Genomic DNA, 19,419 nt, shown 5'->3' on the forward strand with positions numbered 1-19,419 from the left:
TCACATTGTCCCATAATAAATGTCAATTTTCACATTTTGAAATCTTTTTTTTTTTTTTAACGTTAACTCTAAATTGAATATATATTTTGTGTTATATCATGAATAGATTGAATTTAATGTATTTTCATTAATATAAATTTCACCGATTATTATATAACACAAATAAAAATAATAATAGTAATAGTCAAATTTAAATAACAAATAATTTCTAAAAGACAAAATAGGACGGAAGGAGTATTATTTAAATTGGATATTGGATATATCGCGTTGGTTCTATATCGAATAATTATTTTAGTTCTTGGATTCGTACTAGACAGATAGTTACATCGACCCTGGAGGCCCCCGCTTCGTGATGGATATGGGTAAATTAAACCTAGATGGATATAGATATGAACATGGATGAAAAGTTTCATCCATGAATATTCATTAACAACCGAAAAACATATACAAATACAAAAATATTTTAGGTAAACGGGAACACCCGGTAAACATATTAGCGCTAAATATATTGATTTTAATAAAGACATGAACATTGATGAAAAGTTTCATTCATGGATATTCATTAACAACCAAAAAACATATACAAATACAAAAATATTTTTAGGTAATGGGGATCACCCGGTAAACATATTAGCGCTAAATATATTAATTTTAATAAAGACACAAAAAACACAAAATGGCTATATGACAAGCCTTATAACCTCTTAAACAACCATGCTAAGTAAAACAAATAATCCCCACTCTATTGAAGCTAGAGATGAGGAAAGTAAAATTCTAAACGAGTATACAGAAGCAGTGCTAGATGAGGAAAGATATCTAAAGCAAAAAAGCTAAAATGAAATAGAGTGGTTAAGTCTTAAGAGTTAGGAGATAGTAATTCCAGCTATAGTAAATATGCATGTTTATATATTTACCATTACATATACATTTTCTGTTAGATATACATTTTCCTTTCAACCTTATAATGAAAAATAATTATGATATATTATAATAAAACACGTATATCTAACATAATAAATATACAAATCACATATTTAATTATTCATAGTGAATGTAAGAATCTAAAGTCATTTTCTCATGAACAATTGAAAAATATCACATCTCTCGAAGAGATGGATAATCTAGAGGGAAGTAAATTTTAGGTAAGAAATAAGAAATGGAGGTAAAAAAATTTTTTATTATTTTTCTATTTTTTTTCAAAAGTTAATTATGAATGATAACATCAGGTGAAAATATAAACATTTAAAAAGACACTTAAATGATGAATGTTATCAATTTGACGAGAAAATGCTCGAAAAATGACATTTATCACAGTGAATGTTATATCTAACGTCATCAGGAATAACATTCATCGTGATGAATGTTATTCTTCGAGCGTTTTCTGGTCAAAATAATAACATTTATCACAAATTGTCTTTTTTAAATGTTCATATTTTCACCCGATCTTAATGTTTGTGAAATTTAAAAATATAAAATATTTCCTCTTCCCTCCTAAGTAAAATCACATTTTTTCTATTGATGTTTTTAAAATTCATAATAATCTGCATCAAAATGCTCTCGTAATCTATATTTTTATAAGTAAAAAAACATCCGAAATCGTTCAAAAATATGTGATAAATGATAATACGGAGTAATCGTGACGAATGATAATATCATTCATCAAACGTTTTGATGAATATAATATCATTCATCACGATTATTATCATTAATCACCGATTTTTGAACGATTTAGTTATATTTTTCTCGTAATTTTTGCGTTTTCTTCTATTTGCATATTAAGAGACTTTAAAAGATAATTTTTAAATATGTGTGTGTCTCTCTCTGTGTGTGTGTGTATATATATATATATATATATATATATATATATATATATATATATATATATATATATATATTTGTTTAAATTAAAATTTAATACGTATATATTATCTAAATTGGTTGATTTAATGGTCGTGCAAGGATTGAACTTTATTATTGTCTTGTGATCTCAATCAATACAGGTAGATGACAGTTTACACTTTTGTACATGTGATCTTTGATTAGGTTTGGTTAGTGCACATAAAAGTCAATTATTTTTAATTATATTTATTTCAACTCTATTTTATTTCTTCAAAAGAAAAAAGAAATATTAATTATTATTAACTAAAAGATTTTTTAATAATAGTTCTTAGGATTGTCGTCGAATTATACAATTATTATAATCACACATTAATATATTATTATTACAAGCGTGTTCTCGACCGTTTTTTTTGCTGCTTATTTACTTACTGTTTTTTAGTATAATTGTTACTTAGGTTATATGTTGTTGGCGTGTTAGGTATTTAATATTTTTCTAGTCAATTGTGTTCCACCCTGTTGGTGTGATCAGTGATTTAGGTTTGTAGTTTCTGTTGCTTGTTTGGTTATGTTTAAATTTATTTTTGTATTAGTTGTAATTGTTAATTTTCAAATCGTATTATTATGTTTTTTCACCAAACTAAGAAAATATTCATGGGTGAATATCAAAGGGCTAAAGATGGTCCTCACTTTAGGTGTTAGGATATAAAACAAGTGATAGTTAAGTTAATATTAATGAGTCTAACTAAATTTTTATCTCAAAACATAAATTGATCATTTGTTATGATAGAGTATGTGAGTTGATGGTGTGACCTTTTTTTACACCTTTTTGCTGATTAAACACTATGGTTTGAAAATGTATTGTTATGGTGGTCTCGGTTCGAGTGCGAGTGAGAGGCGTGATATTGATGTGGTAAAATAAGATTGAGCGTTGAGTAAAAGAAAAGAAATTATTAAAATCAATTAATTTTATAAAAGAACACATTTAGACCAATCACAAAACTCGCTTCGTTGTTTTCTAAACCCACACCCAAACTCACGCCCCGTAACATCAAAATTGAGTGTGGCTTTTTGCCACTTGTTCAAGATGGTTCTTTTACCTCAAGACTGTTGGAATTCATCATATTAACAAGTTTCATATATGTACATGTCAAAACCAATTTCAACTTTTAAGCGGAAGCAATTTTCACAAACAAATTAATATGTTGTTTAATCCTTTTAAACATGAATCCCAAAACCATATCAAGTCTAGAAATATACTTACAACTATAAAAGAGCTAGAAAAGGGATGTACCTACTCCAAGTTAGGAGGTTACAAGATGATGAAGATGATGATGAACAAGAGTGTAAAACCCAATCCTTTGATGCACCAACACCACCCTTTAAGTTAGTTAATATTTAGGCACTTAACTAACTAATTAACCAAGCTCAAAACCCCTTTGATTACACTTGAAAAACTGGACAGCAGCTACTAGAAAGATGATGAGAATGCAAGCTTCAAAAGCATGAAACCTCAAGAGATAATACCTGAAACTAATAACCAACACCTAGTACTTTGGTTAGGATTTAATTAGGACACTTGATTAACAAGATTACTATGCAAAAACACTCCCTTCTTCCCTCTAAAAGGCCACGGCCAGCTGCTGTGTTTCAGCAGGAAAAAGGCAGTTTTTATTAGTGTATTGCTTGTTTACCCTCTCACTTGAGTCAAGGAATCCCTTGGTTAAAGAGAGTCTTGCATGCCTTAAGGAATATATTGTTTTCAAGTAACCAAGGCAAGCATGGGATGTCACCTAGGAGTCCCAAAATCTGCATTCTTATATCATTTAAATAACAAGTATAATTTATATAAAACTTGTTACATTTTATATAAAACTTGTTATTAAATTTCAAGTTATAAATATAGGTTACTTGTACTTTATAAACTAATTTATAAAGTATAACAAAACATAATTATTTATACATATAAATAATCAAATCCTTTATATATAAATTGTCCAAACAATTTATCTCAAGTGATAATATTTTAGAAACCCGATTTTCTAAAATTCAAGTTTCGCGTATTTGATTAATGATCCAACAGTTAAGATCAAATACGTTTAAGGTGTCGGTAAGCTTGTTATTGGGTATGACCCGACTTGGATCATAACATGTTAGCCACATTAATTAAATATGTCTCTCGGGCATACGAAAAACCTTCAATCTCCCACTTGCACGAGAAACATAAGAAATTAATGCAAGTGATGGATACCACCTAACGACCGTCCATCACCCCTAATATGTTATGACTTGGTGCCATTCAATAACATCATCCCTTTCGAGTTCCCATCTCGAATATGATTAGGTGAATCTTTCAATATATCCTTTTGTCCTAGATGTCATGTTAAATCCAAGAGACATAGAGTGATCACTCTCTTATAGATTTAACTTTATCAGGCCTTAGACATCTGACTCTCAACGAATAAGAGGGACAAATTCCATCTTGGCTACATACGTCCTAGACACTACACTTTGTACCATACCTGAAGCCTCCCTTATGAGCTACCTTTTCAGAATAGCGAAGGAAGGAATCAAGGCACGATATTCGGTGAATATCTGAACCCAATATGTATCTCAGGTCAGAGGATACAATGATATTCTCCTTTACTCAAGATTACATGTGATCAACCACAAAGGCTCCATACAGTAAATCTTGAGAGCGGGTCTTCCAATATTTGTGTCCCACAAATATCTATGAACCTTGGTTGCAACCTCGCCCCACATTCACCATTTGAATGTTAACCAATCCAAGTTCATAATAGTCTAGACCTCACACTTGTTCCCACAAATGTGATCAACTACGGAATTTAGAATAATTATTTATTCATGGATAAAATATGCAAAATAGGAACACGACTCAAAATTAAATTAATACCATAATTATATTAATGAGTTTGAGCTAATTCGTTCCGTTACAATACATAAAATAGATCATGTCCAATCACTAGCATATCGAAGCCCTAATGCACAAACATGTCCCTCATGTTTTGGCCCACGTAAAAGCTTCGTGAGTGGATCCGCAACATTATGATCTGTGTGAACTTTGTGAATACATATCTTTCCCTTTTCAACCTCATCCCTGATGTAGTTGAATCTCCGCTCAATGTGACGAGTCTTTTGATGAGCACGAGGTTCCTTGATCTGAGCAATCGCACCCTCGTTGTCACAAAAGATCTCAAGAGGGTCCTGAATGGAAGGGACCACTCCTAAGTCGTCGATGAATTTCTTCATCCATGCAGCTTCCTGAGCTGCCAATGATGCGGCAATGTACTCCGACTTCGTAGTGGATAACGCAACAACATCCTGTTTTGAACTCTTCCAAGAGACCGCACCTCCATTTAACATGAAGACATAACCGGACTGTGATCGAGAGTCATCTCGATCAGTTTAGAAACTCGCATCCACGTAACCTTTTACTGCGAGTTCCTCTTCACCAGACCCATATATTAGAAACATATCCTTAGTTCTCCTAAAGTATTTCAATATACTTTTAACAGCAGCCCAATGACTGTTTCCTGGGTTATTCTGGTATCTACTTGTCAAGCTTAGAGCGCATGACACGTCCGGTCTAGTACATATCATTGCATACATGATTAACCCAATAGCAGATGCGTATGGGACATTTTTCATCCTCTCTTGTTCATCTTTTGTGGTGGGACATTGAGATGAACTAAGGAGCGTTCCTCTTTGAATAGGTACCAAACCTTTCTTAGAGTTCTCCATCTCGAACCTTTTCAAGATCTTTTCAATGTATGCACTTTGATTCAAACCTATCAATTTCTCGGATCTATTCCTATAGATCCCAATCCCCAAAACGTATTGTGCTTCTCCAAGATTCTTAATGGAGAAGCATTTACTTAGCCAAGTTTTAACTCCTTGCATTGCCGGAATATCATTTCCAAAATAACAATATATCATCCACATATAGTACCAGGAACATGATAGTGCTCCCACTAGCTTTCTTATATACACAAGCTTCATCACCATTTTTAATGAAGCCAAATTTCTTGGCTTCCTCATTAAAACGATGATTCCACATTCTAGATGCTTGTTTCAATCCGTAGATTGACTTCTTTAACTTGCATACCTTTTTAGGATATTTCGGATCAACAAAACCTTCAGGTTGAACCATATAGACATCTTCCACAAGATATCCATTTAGGAAAGCGATCTTGACATCCATTTTCCATATTTCATAATCATAATGAGCAGCAATGGCAAATAATATCCTAATAGACTTTAGCATTGCCACAGGTGAAAAGGTTTCATCATAGTCAACCCCTTGAGTTTGAGTGAAACCTTTTGCTACAAGTCTAGCTTTATATGTATCCAAGTTTCCATGTATGTCGGTTTTCATTTTGAAAAGCCATTTACAATCAACTAGCCTTGAGCCAGTCGGTTGTGTAACAAGTTCCCAAACTTGGTTGTCATACATGAATTGCATCTCAGCGTTCATGGCTTCCTGCCATTTATCTTTATCAATCCTTGATAAAGCATCTTCGTAGTTTGTGGGTTCATCCAAATCAACCACATGGCAACCATCCATGAGAAACCCATATCTCTCGGGAGGATTACTAATCCTACTAGATCTACGAACGTCCTGTGTACTTTGATCAACCACTTGATCATTCTCAACATTTTCGTGTTGAGTGCTAGTGTCAACCAATTGTGTATCATCTATTTGATCTTAAACCTCTTCAAAATCTATCTTCCTTTCACTATTACCTTCCATTAGGAACTTAGTTTCAAGGAATTCCGCCTTTCGAGCAACAAATACATTTTGCTCGGTCGGATCATAGAAATAGTATCCCATATCATCCTTAGGATATCCTATGAAGATACACTTCATGGATCGAGCATGCAACTTATTAGCATTATAGCGCTTTGGATAAGCTTCACATCCCCATACTTTCAAGTATGAAAGAGAAGGAGGTTTTCCAAACCACATCTCGTGAGGAGTTCGTTCCACTTTCTTGGTTGGGGCCATATTTAAAATACGAGCCGCGGAGCATAGACAATAACCCCAAAACGATAGAGATAACGAGCTTCTTGCCATCATAGATCGAACCATATCCATTAGGGTTCGGTTCCTCCTTTCGGAAACTCCATTAAGTTGGGGTGTTCCTGGTGGAGTAAGTTGCGAGATAATCCCACAACTTCTAAGATGATCTTGGAAGGCATCGCTTAGGTATTCACCTCCTCTATCGGTACGAAGTACCTTGATTGTCTTATTGAGTTGATTTTGTACTTCGTTTTGATACTCTTTGAATGCTTCAAAAGTTTCGTCCTTATGTCTTAACAAGTAGACATATCCGAAATGACTGAAGTCATCAATGAAAGTAACGAAGTATCTTTCACCATTCCTAGTTATGGGCTTAAAGGGTCCACATACGTCCGAATGTATTAATCCCAATAAGTCCTTAGCCCTTTCGTAGGTCCCTTTGAAAGGTGATTTAGTCATTTTGCCTTGCAAACAGGATTCACATACATCAAACGAGTCCATCTCATTTGATTTCAAAAGTCCATTCTTTTGAAGTGTATGTATTCGGTTCTTGTTTATGTGACCAAGGCGGCAATGCCATAAGTAGGAATCACTCAAATCCCTTTTGAGTTTCTTGGTGCTTGTATGGTATATTGAGCTACTAGATGATGTGTCATCATGAACCAATTCATAAATTCCATTTGAAGGCGTAGCCTTAAAATAGAATACATTATCTAAACAAACGTGGATATCATCATTAACAAAATTAAGATTAAAATCACATTGTTTCAAACGGGAAACTGAAATAATGTTTCGACATAAATTCGGTACATACAAAACATTGTTCAAAATAAGTTTCAAACCACTTGGAAGCTTTAACACAAAGTCTCCTTGAGCCTTCACTTGCACTTTGGCTCCATTACCCATGAAGAGACTTGACGTTCCCGTTTGCTTGCTACTTCTTTTGAACCCCTGCAAAGAATTGCAAATGTGAGTTCCACATTCAGTGTCTAATACCCATGTATTAGAAGAAGTAATACTAAGCTCTATATATACCATATATATGTTACCTGAGGATTGCCCCGCATCCCTCTTTTCCTTCAACTCCTTAAGGTAGACCGGGCAGTTGCGTTTCCAGTGACCCATTTCACCGCAACCGAAGCACGGGTCTTCCTTGGGGTTTGCTTGTCCGGCAACCTTTTGCTTCTTGTTTTTGTTTTTGGTTGGGGTAACCATCCTCCCCTTTCCCTTGCCTTGATGGGCGGGTCCTTTCCTCTTAGCCGCTTTAGGCTTAGAGGTGCTATTACCTTTGGACCCACCATCATTGATCATTAGCACGGGTGAAGCCCTCTTACCCATGCTAGTTTCCGCCGTCCTAAGCATGCCATGAAGTTCTCCAATGGTCTTATCCATCCCATTCATATTGTAATTAATTACAAATTGGTCAAACCTCTTTGACAAGGAGTTTAGGATAAGATCCGTGGCAAGCTCATTAGATATGTTGAGATTAAGACGGTTTGCGCGATCAATAAGGCTTTTCATTTTGAGGACATAAGATGAAACGGATTGGGTGTCATCCATATGACATGCATGTAGCGCTCGAACCGTTTCGAAGCACTCGACACGAGCTTGTTGAAGGAACATCTCCTTCAATTGAGTGATCATGTCATATGCACTATGATGCTCGAAATTCTTTTGGAGTTCGGGTATCATAGTCCCAAGCATTAGGCAAGCGACTTGCACCGAATCGGCGCAATACTTATCCCAATAAGCCATGCCCTCTATATCTTCCTCGTCCGGTTGGTCGGGAATAGGGTCCTCCAACACATACGCTTTATCCTCAAGTTTGAGGACAATTCTAAGATTACGGAACCAATCCATAAAGTTCGTATGGTTGAGTTTGTCTTTCTCGAGGAGAGACCTTAACGATAGGTTGTTTAGGTTAAGTGGTGCATTTTGCATGTTGTTGTTGTTGTTGGCGGCCATCTACAAAATTTAACAAAGTTCCTTTAAGTATCGATTTTAAATTTAATAAACAATACCCTTTTATATTTTAATTGTTTTATTAAATCTTAGAATCCAACGGTAAATCAAATTTCGGTTAGGTGACCTTTATCCCGTCATTTGATTTAGCTAGGTAGTCATTTATGTGACAATTGCAATCCTTTTGCAACTTCTAAGTTATGGGATCATGCAATCCTTTTGCATGGCATATTTATCCCATCAACGCCTATTTGTTCATCATGCTTCGGTGATCCTAAGTTCATGATTCCCAAATCAAGTCGTCATACTTGTGTAAACATGTAAAATTAACATGCAAGTGGTTAGGTGACCTTTATCCCACAAGCATGCAAATTTTATCTTAACATATTAGTTTGCTCATAACGGTTAGGTGACCTTTATCCCATTATGAGTTCCCTACTATGTTTAAGTGTCCCACAAAAGGATGACGTTAAACTTGTTTTCCTTGTTTTAGTATTAAAGGGATTTTTAAGTTTTCTTTATTCTAGTATAAGAAAACACAATTTCCATACACTAACATGCATTTAGTGTGTGGTCCATTTGAAAATCCATTTTTCATGTCAAGTTTTATATCCAATAAACTTGTATAAACCATTTTATATGTTATCCTTTTGTTGTTCATAATAACCATTTATTAAGTCCTTATGTTGTTTCTAATATAACCAATTATAATGTCATTTTGCAAGTTGTTAATATGTGATTTTACTTGTATCATCCAAACATACAAACACAATAATCATACAAGCATGCATAACAACAATGTTCACAATCAAGCCAAGGTGGTGGACACTTGTTTAGCCGAAAACAAGTGTCACCTAAAGGGTTAGATCACAAAGTAAGAGATTTTTCAAAATCTCCCACTTAATCTTGCATCCATATGCTCCATCTTGTGTTCTTCCTTCATCATCTTGAATCTTCATTTCTTTTTACAAAGAAAATATACAACCTAATACATTTTTTTTCTAGGAAAAAGAAATTACAACCTAATCTATTTTACATACCAAAATAAAATAAATTACATTGCCAAATTACAAGATTATTACAAACCAAATGAATGAATAAATATTACAAACTATAAGAATGAATAAATCAACCAAATCATACACACATCCAACCACAAGGTCAAGGCTTGATTGTGAACAACAACTAACAACAAAACATGACCAAATTTGAAGCTCCAAACCCTTTTGGAAGCCCCATAAATTCAGCCATTTTAACATCCCACCCAAAACCCAAAAATTTTTTGATTCTAGTTTCATGCATGTTACTAGATTGTAATCTAAATGGGTTTTCAAGCCAAATACAGGAAGCATATTTCTATGACCTCGGCTCTAGATACCATTGTTTGAATTCATCATATTAACAAGTTTCATATATGTACATGTCAAAACCAATTTCAACTTTTAAGCGGAAGCAATTTTCACAAACAAATTAATATGTTGTTTAATCCTTTTAAACATGAATCCCAAAACCATATCAAGTCTAGAAATATACTTACAACTATAAAAGAGCTAGAAAAGGGATGTACCTACTCCAAGTTAGGAGGTTACAAGATGATGATGAACAAGAGTGTAAAACTCAATCCTTTGATGCACCAACACCACCCTTTAAGTTAGTTAAGATTTAGGCACTTAACTAACTAATTAACCAAGCTCAAAACCCCTTTGATTACACTTGAAAAACTGGACAGCGGCTACTAGAAAGATGATGAGAATGCAAGCTTCAAAAGCATGAAACCTCAAGAGATAATACCCGAAACTAATAACCAACACCTAGTACTTTGGTTAGGATTTAATTAGGACACTTGATTAACAAGATTACTATGCAAAAACACTCCCTTCTTCCCTCTAAAAGGCCACGGCCAGCTGCTGTGTTTCAGCAGGAAAAAAGGCAGTTTTTATTAGTGTATTGCTTGTTTACCCTCTCACTTGAGTCAAGGAATTCCTTGGTTAAAGAGAGTCTTGCATGCCTTAAGGAATATATTGTTTTCAAGTAACCAAGGCAAGCATGGGATGTCACCTAGGAGTCCCAAAATCTGCATTCTTATATCATTTAAATAACAAGTATAATTTATATAAAACTTGTTACATTTTATATAAAACTTGTTATTAAATTTCAAGTTATAAATATAGGTTACTTGTACTTTATAAACTAATTTATAAAGTATAACAAAACATAATTATTTATACATATAAATAATCAAATCCTTTATATATAAATTGTCCAAACAATTTATCTCAAGTGATAATATTTTAGAAACCCGATTTTCTAAAATTCAAGTGTCGCGTATTTGATTAATGATCCAACAGTTAAGATCAAATACGTTTAAGGTGTCGGTAAGCTTGTTATTGGGTATGACCCGACTTGAATCATAACATGTTAGCCACATTAATTAAATATGTCTCTCGGGCATACGAAAAACCTTCAAAGACCTGTTTCAAGAAATCTCTCATCCTGAGTAAGTTTCAATTTAAAGACGTTCAAGTCCCAAAGGTGAAATGTAATTCAATTTTTCTTTCCAGCTGTTCGAACATCAAGATAGTTTGTTTAAGGCGTAGTTTATTCGGTTTCAAGTAACGTCTAATTAGTAACAATCTTATATTTTCTTCAATTGTAGGTAGTAATAGTTGGGCTTCAATTTGGTTGGTGTCAGTTGGTTGTAATTTCTTGGACATATTATTCAAGCGAACATCGATTCGATATTGTCTCCAATTTCCGTTTTCTTGACAAAAAAAAGTAACCACTTCTTTTACATAAGTCACAACAAAGCTCTCGAATATAGTACTTTTTAGTTTTTTAGTGTGTCTTTGACAAAACTAGCTATTAGCTGGAACGAGAAACTTATAACTATAATAGCTGAAACTTATATTTATAAGTGTTTACTAAATCAGCTAAAGCTTGAAGATATAAATTGACATACACGGACAAAAAACAAATTGTATATAAAGATATAAGGAGTAAGTATGTTAATTTTCTCATTTCATAAGATCTTAGCTTAATATTAAAAGTTACTTCAAGTGTAGCTTATTTTATCAAAGCTTTATTTTTTCAATATGGTCTTCGATATAAACGCAGTCAAACACACATCAAAACATATGGGTCAGGACTCCGGACTATATTGAAGAACTTTAGAATTTAAACACATCAAAAACAACAAAGACTCCAAAGTATTTATTAACCTTTAAGTTGCAGCACCAAATAACCGATGCAGAAAGAAATGACAACAATAACAGCAAATGATCAAATTAAGCGCAGCCCGCAATGAATTTATTATGTATAACATCGACTAATATGTGACGATGATGACAAAATTGAAAGGTCAAGTCAAACAGAAAGCTTATCCGAGTGCTGCAGTTGAAGTTTAATAATCATCGATTATTAAAAAAATAATAGAAAGATTGGAAATTAATCACTGGCCTTGACTATGAAATTTTGGCGGCTGATTGGGTTCATAACCACCGGAGGCCCAGCAGTGCGAGGCCATGCCTGCATTTTCTTGTCAGTCTCTTCCCACCATTCCTTGTTTGAAACCGTGGATGGAGTCGTACCTGTTACAGCGCAAAAACATATATATATATATATATATATATATATATATATATATATATATATATATATATATATATATAGTGGTAGGATCAAGAGGGAAGTAACCAATCGGGGGGAAGCAAAATCTTTTTTTTTTTTTCGTTTTTTGAAAAAACTTTGTTCACGAACATTATAGATTGGATGAAACTATGAACATTTAATAAACACACTTTGTGATAAATGTTTTTATTTTGGCGGGAAAACGATCGAAGAACTAATATATAACAATTATCGTGTTTTTCGAGCGTATGTTGAGGTTTTAGATATTAGGGTTTAGATATTTAGGGTTTAGGGTTTAGATTTAGGGTTTAGATTTAGGATTTAAATTGAGTTTTTAACACGAACGGTTTAAAGTTTAGGGTTTAGGTTTTGGTGTTTTGGGTTTATGGAATAAACCCAAAACACCAAACCCTAAACCCTAAACCCTAAATCGGGCTAAATTTTACTTCACAAAACATGAAAAAAAAAAAAAAAAAAAAAAAAAAAAAAAAAAAAAAGTTAACATTCTTCACGAACAATATTATCTTGAATGTTATTTTTGTCGATCGTTTTCCCGCCTAAATAATAACATTCATCACGAAGTGTCTTTTCTAAATGTTCATATTTTCGTGTGATCTTGATGCCTGAAAAAAAATCCAAAAAACGAAGGAAAAAAAAAAATTTGCTTCCCCCCGATTGATCCTGCCCCTATATATATATATATATATATATATATATATATATATATATATATATATATATAGAGTCAAAAGTTCAAACGAGAACTATACAAAAGGCGAGAACTGCGAGAACTATGGATTTATAAAGATTTTCGCATGTAACTAGATTGAATCACCCATAAATGTTGATGGAAAGTAAAAATTAACATAAAATAGTTTGAAAAAAGTTATATTTTACCTATATAATCAAATATATAATTTGTCGTTCACATGTGCATATTTGTTTGTGAACATGTGAACAGTTTTATATAATTAACAATTTAACATGTAATTTGTGGTAATGAACATATGTTTGTTAATAATATGAACATTAATTAACATTTGCATGTAATTTGTTGCATTTAAATGCATAAAAACTACGAAATTAAAAAGTTCTCGCAGTTCTCGCCATTTTTTGGTTCTCGTTTGAACCTGCCCTATATATATATATATATATATATATATATATATATATATATATATATATATATATATATATATATATAATTGTAATAATAATAATAATAATCATAATGAAATGAAGAGAAAAATGTAACTTATGTTATGCCTAATAAATTAAAGAGATTTTGCCTATGAGATTCGGGTGTGAAATGATTTATGATTAAGCTTCAATTTAAACAATAGTCACGTTTTATGTTAAACTATATTCCACATAGTTAAAATTCAGCGAGTGTCAAACAGGGTGGATCTGATCGGGTCAGATGGGCCAATGTACAAGCCAAACTCCTAAATAATTAACATTTCAGAACATTGTCCAGTTCAGATTGGGCCAACCAACAAGCACTTTTGTACAGTGATCAACAATTTGTAAGTTCAACTAGACTTAAGATGTTGTTAGAACGTCCAACACATTTACACGATAGCTAACTCCTTTAACCAATTTGACCCATAACCCACTAAAGATAAACAAAAACATAATTGACACATTTATAGGTGAAAATAATATATAACCGTATCCATCAAAGATAAGGTCAAGGTATATCTGATTGTACAAGAGGGACATGATATATAATTTGGCCAAGTGACAGATAAATAGGCATTGGTTGGAAATTCAAGTTCATCAAGATGGTAATATACCTCCAAAAAGCTTCCTGTCAGAAATAATATAATCACATGTGAATGCAAGTACAAATGATCCTGCAAGAGCACCGACAATCTTGGCCCCAGTCATCTTTGCACACTTAAGTTTCTAGAAAAATAACACAACATCAGCCACAAGTAACAAGATCATACAAATATAAGATTTTAAAGTAAATCAGGTGATACAGTTCACATTTTAAGTTCGATATATTATAGATGTGAGGATTAAATGGTATGAGAGCTATAATAAACTTAGCAACAGAGTACAGTCGGAAGGTAGTAAATCAAACATAGCTTAGATAAGCTTATTGATGTATAATAGCAAATACGTGTATACATATTCTTACAAATTTAGTAAAAAATTCTAATTTCTTAATTTATTTTCCTCCAAGTCCAAAGTAATCTCAAATAAAAACATGTTTAGAGTGCAATAAATATGTAAGCTATCATTTCTAGCACTTAAACCAATTAAGACGTTGAAGGCGGGGAATAAAAAGGAAAAAACAATGAAAATCCATGCAATTCGGGCAAGATATCACGTCTGCGGGTCTTCAATCAGTAAAGGTCCTTAAAATGTGTAAACGAACAAAAGGTACCAGAACCGTACCGTGCCAAAACCGCAAATACCGAAACCGAAAATTAGGAATTTCAAGAACCGAATACCGTACCGATTAACCAAAGTGGCACCGGTAATTTTCAGTTTTCTATTGTTTGGAACTGAATTTTGAATTTGCTAATATGTTGTTTAGTACTGGGTACTGATTAAAACAAAGAAAATGAACCGTACTAAATGCCAATAATGTAATTGAGTGGACACATTTTGCATTAGTTATTAACGATAGCATAACATTTACGTCAGCTGGAGTTGTTACGTAATTGACCATGTTATGTAATATGTTAAACTGATTCTAAACAGTCTGCTTAGTTACTCATAAGCATTTAAGTAAATGTACTCAAACAATCTGCTATTTTAAATTACAGATTAATTTGTTATGCAAATGCATTGATGCATTTACACAATTTAATCTGCTACTCTTACCGAAACCGGCACAAATAATCTGCTAATATAATTTGTTTAAATTACAAATTAAATGCTTACATAAGAAAACAAAACGCATTCAAACAATCTGCTATGTATCAACATTGTTATGTAACTAAACAATCTTCTTATGTAATATTTCAAATGAATTCAAAATGTGTCCTCTCACATTGTGAATCTGTTAGTCTGCTAGCTATATACCGTGGCATTCGATGTTGTAATTGTGCTAGTATGAAGCATATTACATGATACTTATTGATACCCATAGCTCTTTATATTCAATTTGTATTTCGGTTTTCATATCTGGAGTCCCGGTACCTAACCGCATAGTAACAAAACCGTTTTTTTGTCTAAACTAGGGGTCGATCCGATACTGATTATCCATTATAGATGGTATTAGACTGATTATAAACAACTATGAAATGGACGCAATAAAAAATTCAAAACAAGTATCATATCCATCAATTATCTCAATAATCAAAATAGTTGTTAATCAACAATTCAACACTTCGTTGCCATTTCTTTAAATTAATTATTAATAATATATTGCATATTGTTGACATAATAAATTAATAATCTGAGTTTATCAATAAAGCTAATTAGGCAGTTTAATCAGTCAAAATAAACACTTATCATTTATCAGATAAAACAAATACAAATTTTTTTTTTTTTCATTGATAGCGGATTACCTGTGTGGATGTGCGTACTCACCAATAGATCTATGAAAAACCTGTCATCATCAACGAAACTTAATCAAATTTGTTAATTTTACAATGAATGAATATAGATGATTCTATAGCTATAAATATAAATATATCATATAATAAAAAGAATAATAAATTAGAGATGCTGAAAACGTACCGATTTGTTGAAATGAACAAAGGAAGAAGTGGTGATGTTTTAGGGTTTCGAAGTTGTAGTTTGGATGCAAATTTGACCCGGTGTTTCGAGAAATTTTCATTTATGAACCCCGTATTATCGTGTTATGAACTAAGACAGTACTTTACTTGATAACATATTGCAAATTTCACCCACCGCTTATAGATCCATTTTTAATAGTGTTATAAAATGTCAAAAGTGGCTGCCAATTTTTCACATAAATCCAAGAGTTGTTGTATCTCGTGAAGAACTTTATATTTTATTATTATTTCACCTATCATGTACAGTAAATTATTGTACTCTAAATATTGAAGGATGTAAACTTACAGAGACACCACTTTTCAATATATTTCATATGCATACTACTCTCTCTTCTTTCTATTCTATAATTAGAGACTACGTTACTAAAAGGTAGTTATAAACTCCTAAATTATAACACGTTATCAGCACGAAGTGCTCCGTATAATCAAGGTTTATCTAAGCAAGCACAAGTCACTAATCAAGGTAAGAAATTCTTTAACGATATCTTCTACTATTTATTAGTAAGGTAAATATAATTATCATCATAAGTAAAATTATATTTCTGTAATCTAACTTTTATTAACTTCACTAAGATTTATATTTATTTTATTTAAGTTATATATGGTCGGTTATACCGACTGAATTATATTTATGTAATCTAACTTTTATTAACTTCACTAACATTTATATTTATGTTATTAATTTCACTAACATTTATATTTATGTTATTTAAGTTATATATGTTCGGTTATACAGCCTAAATTATATTTATGTAATCTAACTTTTATTAACTTCACTAACATTTATATTTATGTTATTAATTTTACTAACATTTATATTTATGTTATTTAAGTTATATATAGTCGGTTATACCGCCTGAATTATATTTATGTAATCTAACTTTTATTAACTTCACTAACATTTATGTTTATGTTATTAACTTCACTAACATTTATATTTATGTTATTTAAGTTATATATGGTCGGTTATACCGCCTGAATTATATTTTTGTAATCTAACTCTTATTAACTTCATTAACATTTATATTTATGTTATCTAACATTTATGATTACTTATGCAATTAATCATTATTTATTTCATGTATACTAATGTTTATTATTAAAATTTATTATTTATGTATAATATGTTTATTCTCTTAATCTTCGTATTTATACTAAATGTATTTATAGTAATCATATTTGTACTAATAATTTTTTTTTTATTAAAATTATTATTAATACAACGAGTACATAACAGTCGTTAACGTCAACTAACGACGTTACAACGGTCATATATACATAACGGTTGTTAACGTCAATAGACGACGTTACAACGACTATATTTTTCAAATATAAAATAAACATCTCCGTTTTCACATTTTCACAAATCAATCTTCATTTTCTCATATTACCACTCTCAAAAAGTTTTTGTAAAGATGATTAACACAAGGATGATTTTTCCTATTGTATTGGTCGTACTAACTATCATCATTGTTACTAATATACCACCGGGTGAACCTATATTCTATCCTGCTCTTGTGGTTTTATCATTTGTAATCATGTCATTATTCTGTTGTTTGCTACTTATTAATTTAAAATGATTCTAATTTCATTTTATTATTTGTCTATGAATAGAAGTTGATTATGATTATGATTTATGTTGTTCATCTTTTTGATAATAGAAAATGTCGAATTTGAAAAGGCTTAAATTTACTCCTTTAGAGTCAAGTAGGAACAACTACTTAACATGGGTTATGAATGTAGAAAAACATCTCAAATCAATCGGTATTTTAGAAACCCTGAATGAAAATAACAATTGTTTCGAACAAGAGAAAGCAATAGCAAGTATTTTTCTTATCAAACATATTGACGAGTCCTTAGAATCTACATATTATATGATCGAAGATCCAAGTGTATTATGGAAAATACTCAAAGATAGATACGATATTAATTATCAAGAAATAACGGTGATCCATGAAAGAATAAAATTGAAGATGTTAGTAGACGCTCTTATAAGAATCCCGGAGATTCTTATTAATGATCTGGTAACGTGGATCATCAGTCTAGTATTTCTTGAATACATGAACATCTTGTTTATCTCTACAAATAAGTCCCAAAAGAAAAGAAAACGAGAGTGAATCTGTTGAAAATTTTTGATTAAATAAACCCTGAGCTACCTTGAGACTTGAATGATTTGAATTTTCTAAGATGCCTAGCTTGTTATGTGTCACTCATAAATAAATGGTTTTAGACCATAACGCATATGTTTATTAAGTGTTATCTTTTATGTACTTCAGATTGTAACTTGTTTGCAGGTAATATAATTTGATTATCTTGCTGAAATATAACTCATTATTTGCTTATCTTATTTGAAATTTTAGTATGAATCCTGCTGAAATACAACATCAACTAAATGGTAAAGACCGATGTATTGCAGATAGTGGTAACATACATACTATGATCAAATCTAAGAAATGTTTCATTAATTTAAATCAAGTAAAGGAATTATAAATACTATATCAGGTCTTGCAAACTTTATATAAGGAACGGAAAAGGCAAAAATTCATATTACCAAATGGTACGAATTTTCTGATAAACAATGCTTTGTTTTCTCCTAAATCAAAGAGAAATTTGTTAAGTTTCTCTGATATATATAATAATGGATATGATTATCAGTCAATGATAACCGAAAATGAAAAATACCTATGTAGCACCGAAAAGCGCATACGATGAAAAGCGCAGCGCATATGATTAAAAGCGCATATGATAAAAGCGCATATGATGAAAAGCGCAGCGCATATGATTAAAAGCACATATGATAAAAGCGCATATGATGAAAAGCGCAGCGCATATGATGAAAAGCGCATATGATGAAAAGCGCATATGATGAAAAGCGCAACGCATATGATTAAAAGCGCAGCGCATATGATGAAAAGCGCAGCGCATATGATGAAAAGCGCGACGCATATGATAAAAAGCGCAGCGCATATAATTAAAAGCGCATATGATTAAAAGTGCATATGATGAAAAGCGCATCGCATATGATTAAAATCGCATATGGTGAAAATGATATATGATGAAAAGCGCATATGGTGATTAATGAAAAGAACATATGGTGATTAATGAAAAGAATATTGAGAAAGAATCACCAATGTTTTTGAAAGAATTCAAGGTTATATATATGGACCAATTCATCCATCATATGGACCATTTTGA

The 19,419-nt window shown here is 31.9% G+C and overlaps 1 protein-coding gene across 1 annotated transcript; it reads right to left on the bottom strand.

Annotated features, from left to right (window-relative positions):
- Positions 1–12,023: 12,023 nt before the first annotated feature.
- On the bottom strand, positions 12,024–16,234 carry LOC139893042 (uncharacterized). The gene is made up of 4 exons (XM_071876179.1): positions 16,166–16,234; positions 15,994–16,034; positions 14,263–14,374; positions 12,024–12,426 (listed from the first exon to the last, which is right to left on the bottom strand). Exons 3-4 carry the CDS (start codon positions 14,354–14,356, stop codon positions 12,284–12,286), a joined length of 237 nt encoding a protein of 78 aa, XP_071732280.1. The 5' UTR covers positions 14,357–14,374; positions 15,994–16,034; positions 16,166–16,234; the 3' UTR covers positions 12,024–12,283.
- Positions 16,235–19,419: the final 3,185 nt, after the last annotated feature.

The sequence above is a fragment of the Rutidosis leptorrhynchoides genome, chromosome 2 (genome assembly GCF_046630445.1).
Source record: "Rutidosis leptorrhynchoides isolate AG116_Rl617_1_P2 chromosome 2, CSIRO_AGI_Rlap_v1, whole genome shotgun sequence".
In the NCBI taxonomy this organism is placed as follows: domain Eukaryota; kingdom Viridiplantae; phylum Streptophyta; class Magnoliopsida; order Asterales; family Asteraceae; genus Rutidosis; species Rutidosis leptorrhynchoides.